General features: G+C 41.7%; 1 protein-coding gene across 1 annotated transcript; it reads left to right on the top strand.

Annotated features, from left to right (window-relative positions):
* The first annotated feature begins 5,145 nt into the window (after positions 1–5,145).
* Positions 5,146–6,980, top strand: LOC147460026 (uncharacterized). The gene is made up of 2 exons (XM_086511669.1): positions 5,146–6,067; positions 6,158–6,980. The coding sequence occupies exons 1-2, from the start codon at positions 5,271–5,273 to the stop codon at positions 6,978–6,980; spliced, it is 1,620 nt and encodes a 539-aa protein (XP_086367795.1). The 5' UTR covers positions 5,146–5,270.
* The last annotated feature ends 2,918 nt before the right edge of the window (positions 6,981–9,898 follow it).

A 9,898-nucleotide genomic window follows, 5' to 3' on the forward strand; every position in this document is an offset into this window, starting at 1 on the left:
AACACTTGAGAGAGAGAGAGAGAGAGAGAGAGAGAGAGAGAGAGAGAGAGAGAGAGAGAGAGAGAGAGAGAGAGAGTTAGTTTTAGAAAGAAAACAAGAGAGTTGGTTGTAGAGAGGGAACCCTAAAGTATGGGCTGGTTGTTACGTGACCACATTCAAACTTTTTTTTTCCAAAGTTGATGAGACAAAAGAGCTTCTTCACTTTCTTAAAAGCTATGTCCCACACATAGCTTGGGTGTCCATGCACTCAGGATTTCACCCTTACAAACACAAGGAAACGAGAAATCCTAGTGGTCTAGAGGGGAATGGATGCTCCCCCTTTGAATGCTTTGGTAGTGGCCCAAAGGGCGTTTGCACATATCCAGTGAAAAGAAAACTCAATTGAGCTCTACAGATGTAATCTAATGCTAATAATCTACTAGGATAATGTGAAGGTGATTAAGAAATGCTAATCACACACCATGCTTTGATACTACATGTAGAGGATTTCCAATCAATGAGCAAAGAAAATCGAGCAAAGACAAATTTTGAGCAATAGCGTTGACAAATTGATGTGAGAGCAAGGTACATTGAAGAAAATAGTCATGTGATGCTAGATTCTAACAACATCTCAACCCAAAAGTGTTGTACATCTAAAATTTCCAGGACGCAATGGAAGCTTCAAAATCTCAAACCTCCTTACATGTTGAGGCCCTAGCAAAAGGCCAAGTTACAGAAGTACATGTAAAGTAGTTAATTATGGATGTTTCAAAAACCCAAAAAAAAAGGTTAGGACTAATAAATTGTAAGCACGTCTATGAGGCCACTCGGGTATATTAAGGCTTGAAACAACTCTACCTTTGTGAGTGCAGTTTGATGCAAAAACTTCAAGAATATCCATCAAATGGTTGTTGCATACCATACATACTTGAGTTATCACATTATGGTGGCATCTCATGATCAAAAGCAATATATTCATCTCATAGTGTAATGGAAGCTCATGAACTTGCATTACTTTACTTTCAAGCTTGAGTAAGCATAACAATAATGTTGATATGAAATGCGAGGCATCTAATGATATCAACAACAACACTTTGCTCAGTGATGGATATTGTCTCAATGTTCCTCTTTGATAAATACTGGTCAAATCCTGGAACCGACATTGCTTGTAATGGAGAAGTAGATAGAGCAACCTTGATGTAGAAATGAGAAACCTCCTGATCAATAGCATTAACATCGTATTCCATATTATTTTCTCCGTGCTCAAGCTATACATGCTCTCTTGACAAAGTGAGAGGACGTCGCATGTTTAGTTGTGTCCAAAAATGCTCCTCTAGTGTTTGGCCCAATGAAATAGTGCCCCCTAGATAGCTAAGGCGTTCTGCCCTGTCATCTAAAATCCCTTTCCTCATCAACCAAAGCTTGGGTGCTCTTACAATTATTGCCTTACACTAAATGGGCAAAAAAATGCACATACGACCAACAAAAAGCATTGCATGTTAGAATCTTATTGAAGTGCAAAGGCTTTACGGGTTGACATGATGGGCATGTTCTTTTTCATGGGACATGCAGGCCAAGTTCTTTTTCCTGCGGATTGGCGACAATAGTCGACGTCGAGGGAGCCTAGATGAGTATCGAGCTTCCTTTAACTCTTTCTGGGTTGGCAAGTTGCAATTTCAACGTACTTGTAGTACATGTAGGCGCGCGCGCGCACGCACACACACACACACACACACACAGACAGACAGAGAGAGAGAGAGAGAGAGAGAGAGAGAGAGAGAGAGAGAGAGAGAGATGACTTTAGTATCGCCTCAGCAAAGCACTTGCAAAGACCCTCTTGGGTAGCTGGACATGGTGGGTTTGCTCGCGTTATGCATGGAGGCCCTGCCATTGGCTCGCCTCTGCAGGAAAATCGGAGCTGGTGCCTTGCATGATAATTGTATCTAGACTGTCCACATTTCCCCTAGCCACACCTCCTCATCGTGCAGTTCAGCCTTGCGCAGCCCCGTACGCCTGCCATCCTCCTGTCGGTGTCCTCCCGAATAATGAGTGACTTTGGTTGCAGATAAACGATGAAGAGAACTCGTGCCCTCAACACGAGGCAGGCCCTATACAATGTAAAACAGCTCCTTGCGCAAGAAGGCATGCAGAAGCTGATATTGAGCGAAAGATATTGCGTTAACTAGTTCTCTTTCACTGCTGCGTTTTAGTGTTTAGAAGCTACATTTCCTACTCGCTCCAGGGAGTTTCACAGAGCAAGGAAGGCGCTGCTTTTCCCTTTCTGCTTTCTGCAAACAGCCTCCAGCGTTTTGGTTGTGGCGGTGAGGGTGCTATGGAGCTAGGCACTATTGAGGCGCATACAGATCAGAGACTTCAAAGCCCCGTTGAAACCTGTCGAAACCAGTCCGCGCCGGCGCGGACTAATTCCAAAATAGGTTTTGCAAGTTCATCATCATGCAATACTTTGAAGTTCATCATCATGCAATACAAAGTAGTTTATTTTGGTTTTTTAAAGGAAAATTACCAAAATATCCCTCTAATTTGTAAAAACTCTCAAAATACCCCTCAAATTTCAAGAAATCCCAAAATTCCTCCAATATTTTGTCATAAATTCCCAAATTGCCCTTCAAGTTTTTCAAAATTCCCAAATTACCGCTGGTTGAAAAAATAAATTTCTTCAAAGATAATATTTTTTGTATCTTTTCATAAGAAGCGTGGTTGTGTATCAATACAGGATGCTTAAACTAGAATTTGAGTTGGTTATGTACGCTTTGGAGATGAATTGCTTTTAGACATAATTGCCCTTTTCTGTGAGGCAATTTGTGGCAAAATTACATTCTAAGCACTCAAAAACGGATCTCAGCTACGAAAAAGCAATAAATATTATAAAATCTTGAACGATCCAACCAAAATAGATACAAGGGTTTTTTGGGAATTTTTGAAATTTTAGGGGTATTTTGGTAATCTCTCCGTTTTTTTAATCAAATCGGCTCCAACAAGCGCATTTGGCTTTGGTCAAATTAGTCCAAACCAATCCGTGTCGACACAAACCGGTTTCAAGACGGAACGTGTATCATTGCCGACAACGATGGATTCAAGCAATGTTGCGGGGGGCCAGAGGACGATGCTACGACAAATTTTTGGTGTTGTTTTACGAAATCATATTCTTGGTTAAATTGGATCACATTGATCATATGAAAATTAAAAGGCCCTCGATCATGTTGGAGAATCCGAAACTATGGGTTGTCGTAGATTCAAAAAGCCCTCTTGTGGCCTTCGTTCAAAACAATCCAAAACTTCCTTGGCCTTTTCTTGTTAGAACTTTGGTCCTAAAAGTGAAATCGATGATAATGAATTTGCATGGAGAAAGTCGCAGTATATTAGCATAAAAGAATATCCAATTCAGGCAAACCACACAGTTGAACCAGCACTGCACAATGTTGTTCCAGCAGATGTGGATTCTACAGTCCCTGTTATAAAGGTGGTTTTTCAAGGTAGTCTATTTGAGGAAGTATTGTTGGATGGAGGATCTGGAGTCAAAATTTTATCTGAATTAGTATATCACAAAATGATATTGGGCAAATTAGAACCATCACCATTTCAAGTGAATATGGCAGATTATGGATTCTGAGGACAATCCATTCAGATTCTAGGTATAAACTTTCTAGTGAACTTTGTTTGTTTGTGTGTGTGTGTGTGTGTTTCTTTGCTTGGAATAGTCGCTTACTCAGAAATTGTCGCTCGCCCTCAGGTAAGACTCCTACATGTAATGGCTATGGCAGATAAACCAATGTGGCATTCATCATTGTGTGAGCACCATGGCAATATGGAATATGTAGATTAGATAGAGTGTACTCAATATATGGAATGGAATCTACTTGATTGATAAATTGAAAGAGAAATACAAGCTTTGCATAATGGCCTTATGTAGGTTCAAGATGGAAGGTGAAATAAAGGTGAGAGGGATTTGCACCACATGTGGTAGACGGCAAGTAGCATGTGGGCCATAATGTGTAGCATGTGTGCACATCATGAGTAGCATGTGTTAGGGAACTCTATGTACGAGGTTCTAGCCATGCACATAGGGGTGCTTGCTAGTCTGCTTGGCTTTAGGGATTGGTCGCATTAGAGTGCAAGCTAAAGGCTTAGCCTAACAACTTGACTCTTAAGGAATTATTCCTACTCAAATTTATGAAGTTGATATCCCCCCCAAAAAGGAGGGCAATGCCACATAGATCTGATAGCAATTGTTGACATTTAAGGTGGATTCCACAAGGATCCATTCATGGCATAAGTGTGTACACCATGAGTGTGTGTGTGTGTGTGTGTGTGTGTGTGTGAGAGAGAGAGAGAGAGAGAGAGAGAGAGAGAGAGAGAGAGAGAGAAGCCCCAAGACTACTTTTAACTTGCATGCATTTTTGTTGTGGAATCTCTACCCTAGATCTTAATGGGTGCAGTAACCATCCTTAATCCCAGCACCCCATCATGCTCGTGGGAGTTAAGTGGGGAGAGCTTAGGCTTAATGTGCAAATATTGGTGCAAATGTGCAAAGTTATGTTTACATAACAAAGTCAAATCACATGTGATTCAAGAAGCATGAGTGGATGGAGTCACGAGTGGTTAGGGCACATGACTCCTTTCTTCCATGGGAGGGGTTGAGGATTCAAGCTATGAGGGTACACATTTACAATTGTTGCCGGAACTTTCGAAAGCCCATTTAGATGGCGCTCATGCTCCCAACCATCAATCGCTTCCCGATTTGTGTGTGTCGATAAAAGAGGAGGGACAGATGGGCCGGCACACCCCTTCCCAAGATTTGAGCCTCACTTCCACTCAAGGTTGTTTAACCTTGGGGGTGGCCGTAGCCTATTTCAACACTATACACCACAAGGTCCTGAATGAACCCGCAGCGGTGGGACCGATGGCGTTGAAGTGGGGCACCATTTCCGCGATGCCTGTGATCTTAGTGGCTGCCAACGTGCCTGGTTACTTGTACGAGTAAATGCTGACGATTTTTTCTCATCCGTCCGTTTCCCTCAAGACAACTGCTCATGACCATCGATCCCACCTGTTGGCGGTCGAACTCAAGTCGCACGTCGAAGCACAATTTCGAGCCAGATTTCAAACAGCGATCAAAAGGGCGCGTCGATCTCTCTCTCTCTCTCTCTCTCTCTCTCTCTCTCTCACACACACACACACACACACAGACACAGACACAGGTTAAGTGATTATAGATGGCAGAAGCAAAGGATCCCCTGCATTTCTATAAGTGATTGCAGCCCGGGTCCAGCATGTCGACGGCACCTCCACATATGAGTACCCAGCAAGACGCGAGCTTGCCATCGGGCCCCTCGCCGAACCAGTCGACCCTCCCCGTCGAAGACTTCAAGTGTAATATCTGCCTTAATATCGCCAGCGATGCTGTCGTCACCGTATGTGGCCATCTCTTCTGTTGGCCCTGCTTGTATACATGGTTGCACTACCACTCTAGGTATAAGGAATGTCCCGTCTGCAAAGGTGCCACTAGTGAAGCGCGCGTCATACCCATCTACAGCTGGGGATGCAAAGATGCGGAAAACGCGTCGAAAGTTCACAGCAACAGTAGCAAGAACATCCCGCCTCGGCCCCCAGCGAGGCGTGTGGAGAGCGAACGGCAGCGGCGACAGCGATACCAAGCAGAGAGGGGCAGACAAATGAATCAATCTGCATCAGAGATGCATTATCCCACATCGACCCAGGTTTTGTTTGGCCTCAATGAATGCAGTGCGCCATCGGGAGGCCCAGAGATCTGCGCACCGGCAAACAACAACATTACTGCCGCCACCGCTAACAACAATCCGAATAGCAATGCTGCCAACCTGAACTTCCACCTTATGGGGAGAGAGACTAGGGCTTCTTGGCTTGAGAGATTAAGGGCAATGAGAGAAGAGAGACTCGTGTGGCCTGTCGCGTTTGTTCATGGACTCACATCTCGAGAGCTCTTGCAGCAGAGAAGACAAGCTAGAGAGCATGCTTTATCACCCAGGATGTCGATGAACCTAGCGCAAGAGAGCTTGATGGTCAATGCCAATGCGGACTTAGCAGCTTGGTATTGCCAATCCGGGTATACACCTTTTTTATTTTTCAGAAGATCATTAAGAGAGCTAATCTCATGTTGTCAGTAATAACCGTGTTACAGGCAAGCACAATCAGGAGCATTACAAAGAGCTTTATCCCTTGCAAGCATGGAACGCGATCTGCGACACCTCTCACACAATCAATCGATGCCGGCAGCATCTTCGTCTGGGGCCCCCAGTACAAGTCACACAGCTCAGTATCTTTCAACAATGAGCTCCATTCTATCCAGCATGGAGGTTTTGGCCAAAGCACTGGAGCTCTCATCAGCAAGCTCCTTGTCGCCACAAAGCGCATCTTCAACGCCGGCTACAACAACCACAATGCCACACCACATGCAGGCATTCAACACACCAAATGAAGATCACGCCCTTTGGCAAGCATCCATGCGCCTCCTCCTTGCGCAAATGGAGCGCCTTACCATGCAACTGCAATCCATTCAACCCATCACTAGCTCGCCGAATCATCACATGCTAGAAAACCCTTGGGTGAAAATGGCAAATGCACAAAGCGTCGCACAAAACCCGCATCATCACCATCATCACCATCACCATTACCATATGGATGGAAGTGTCTCTGATCGAAGTGCACATGTGGTAAACCCTCTTGCTGAGAGAGGGTTTCTTGAAGAAGGGGTTATGAGATGCAATGCATTGAACACAAGCAATGTGCTTGGTTTATCTCCCCGGGTGAGCACACATGGCGATGTATCAAATGTAAACATGGTGAATGTTTGTGGTTCTGCTAATGCTGGACACCGTGGTAGTCAATCCTCTGCGGTGTTTCCATCACATTTACATCTTGGCCAGGGTGGTGGTAGGGATCATAAACTGCCTAACACCTCAAAATCTAGAAAGAAATGGGATGTGACAAGGATGTCAACCTAAAGCAAATTGCAATAGAGACTCTGTCTCTCTCTCTCTCTCTCATTGTATAGATCTTTGAGCTCTCTTGGGATTGTTCCTACGATGTTACAATTAGTTCTCTTCTTCTTCTTCTTCTTCTTCTTTGTATATGTGCGTGTTTCCTCAATGTTCAATTTGGTTTTTCAATGTCTAGCTAATCACGAATCCTAATTGTCTTTATTCCTTATTTCACCACTTTGCGCATGCATGTGTGCACGCATGTTTGCATATAGTAATTCCTTGCTCTAATCTCAATCTATAGCAAGAAGATTTACCATTGTTTTGCCACATCTTTCTTGTATTAGAAGCTTGCAACCAGCTTTTCACCTTTCTTTATGCTATCGGCATCCTTGAAAGTCTATGCCTCAAGAAAACAAACAAGGACGTGCTTCAAGGCAAAACAAAAGAAAGTTAAACCAATGTTTAGGTTACCAGATTAATTTAGCTAATTCAACAACTTTCATTGATGATTGAAGGACTCAATGTTTTGTGTGGAGAAAATAGATGCCTCATGAAAACAAACAAGGTGCCTCAAGGCAAAACAAAAGAAAGTTAAACCAATGTTTAGGTTACTAGATTAATTTAGCTAATTCAACAACTTTTATTGATGATTGGAGGACTCAATGTTTTATGTGGAGAAAATAGATGCCTCATGAAAACAAACAAGGTGCTTCAAGGCAAAACAAAAGAAAGTTAAACCAATGTTTAGGTTACCAGATTAATTTAGCTAATTCAACAACTTTTATTGATGATTGGAGGACTCAATGTTTTGTGTGGAGAGAATAGAAAGTTTTCATCTGAACAATTCAACTATGCAACCAATCAAGTAAGTTCCTTGTTGCAACACTTTTAGTAGGGATGCGTAGCCTAAACTTGTAATCATAATGTATATAGGATTTCTCATATCCATCAACTACCAAAGATAATACATTCACAATAACCTTTTTGAGGCTTTTCTATATGTTTATGACTTTCATCCCACCATATTTAGCAAAATACATAATTTTTGTGTAGATTGAGATGTACAATTTTACCATCAACATTGCCACGAAACTACACCCTTAGTGAATGTAAAGTCATAATGTTAAGATTTACTATATAATTCACATCCATGATCTACACAACTACACATTCATCTTTTTTGAGCAAAACGTGGGGCTTGTAACCCTTTGCATTATATAAAAGTTGACCAAAGGTTCATATACAAGAAATATGGGAAAATCTTCCAAGATACACAATGAAACCATGGGTAAAAATACCCATACAACTAGCATACATCAAAATGATAACATACACTCAATCATGAAAGTGGTAAATAAGTTCTAATTGATTGCTAGAAGCCTACATAAATCTGCCCAAGGATCAAGTCGCACAGAATTAAAATTCCTACAAAGGAAATATGAGAACGAGACGTGTGGATGGGTATGAATTACCATTTCTTATGGCTAGAGGAATTCCAAAGCCGAGCAAGATTTTCCAAGGAATCAATTTTAAGGCATGGCTAACCAATCAAAGTGAGAAAATTATGTAATACTGACAACTTATCAAACACCACTTAGTATTTGGAGGTGCTTAGGAAAGTCATCCCAAGTTTACCAAATTGATAAGTTTGTTCAGTTTTGGCTAGTGATGACAAGATACTCTTGGAGTATAGTCTTTCAAGGTAGATTAGTCATGACATAACAATAAAAAGTATTAAGGTCATTATAGTCACCAAGTGATGAGTAACTTGAAATCTATATTGCATAAATACTCTTTTGAATTCTTTTGCTCTTTAATTTTTGAAGCTCTGCTACACACTCTCGATTTCATGTGCAAGCATATACTTTCATTGCTTTTCCTTGATCTCATAGAGCCAATGACCCCTTTTGTTGAATGTGCAACAAATGTGTGTGCAATCATTAGGTATAAGCCTAACCTCATTGCCCATTGAGCCAAATTTGAACTTGTGTGCTTAATTTTGGAGTGTGTGCATTGCTTGATTAAGTCAAATTAGGGTTAAATTCTAACAAATTGAGTGTACATCCATTCATTTATGCTCGATCAAGTATGCAATTTAGTTATGCAATGATAAACTGATGTATTTGTTGCATATAATCATGGTCAATTGCCTTTCTTCTAAGCCTGTGTGCCTTTTCAAAGTATTCTTTGTTCTTTATTCGTGCATTCTTCAAGTGTAATTTTGCAACCTCAACTTCTTTAGGCCTCCTTTCAAGTTTCCTTATACATAAGGCAAGGAGACCTTCCTTGCTAAACCATCCCGCCAAGGTAGCACATTCCATGTGGGAGCTGCTTCGTCAATTGGCATGACAGGTTTTTGACCATACATCAACTCTGCATGCATATAGCCAGTTACAAAGCTATGTGTTATGCGATCATCCCATAAAGAATATAGCAACAATTTTGGCCACTCACCAAGTTTTCTCTCGCAAGCCTTAGCCAAAGCTTTGATGATTGGAGGATGCCCTCGTTCACTCTTCACGTTGCCTTCTGGATTGTAAGCAATAGTAAGGAAAAGCTTGATTCCCAATCTGGAAAAGAAATCCCTTGCTTCCCCAACATCTAGTTTACCTTTGTCTGCAGTGATCTTTCTCACACAATCATAACAAAAAATCACATCACCAAGAAGGAATTTGCATACAGCTTCTATGGTTTTTGCTCTTAATGCTCGCCTAAAACCTCTCATGCAAGAACTAAGCATCTCATAGCTAGAGTCCCAAAGGAATTATTACTAGATCCACAACCCATTTATAGTGCATGGCTTGTGGATATGTAGGGTGCAACCCATCACAATTCCATACATTTGAATACATTTGACAAGTTACACACGACTCTACAAACTGAGATACATCTTTATACATACCCTTTTCTTTCAACTTAGAGAAGGTTTCCCACACACC

This window comes from Adiantum capillus-veneris, chromosome 4 (genome assembly GCF_014529385.1).
Source record: "Adiantum capillus-veneris isolate H3 chromosome 4, ASM1452938v2, whole genome shotgun sequence".
NCBI classification, from domain to species: domain Eukaryota; kingdom Viridiplantae; phylum Streptophyta; class Polypodiopsida; order Polypodiales; family Pteridaceae; genus Adiantum; species Adiantum capillus-veneris.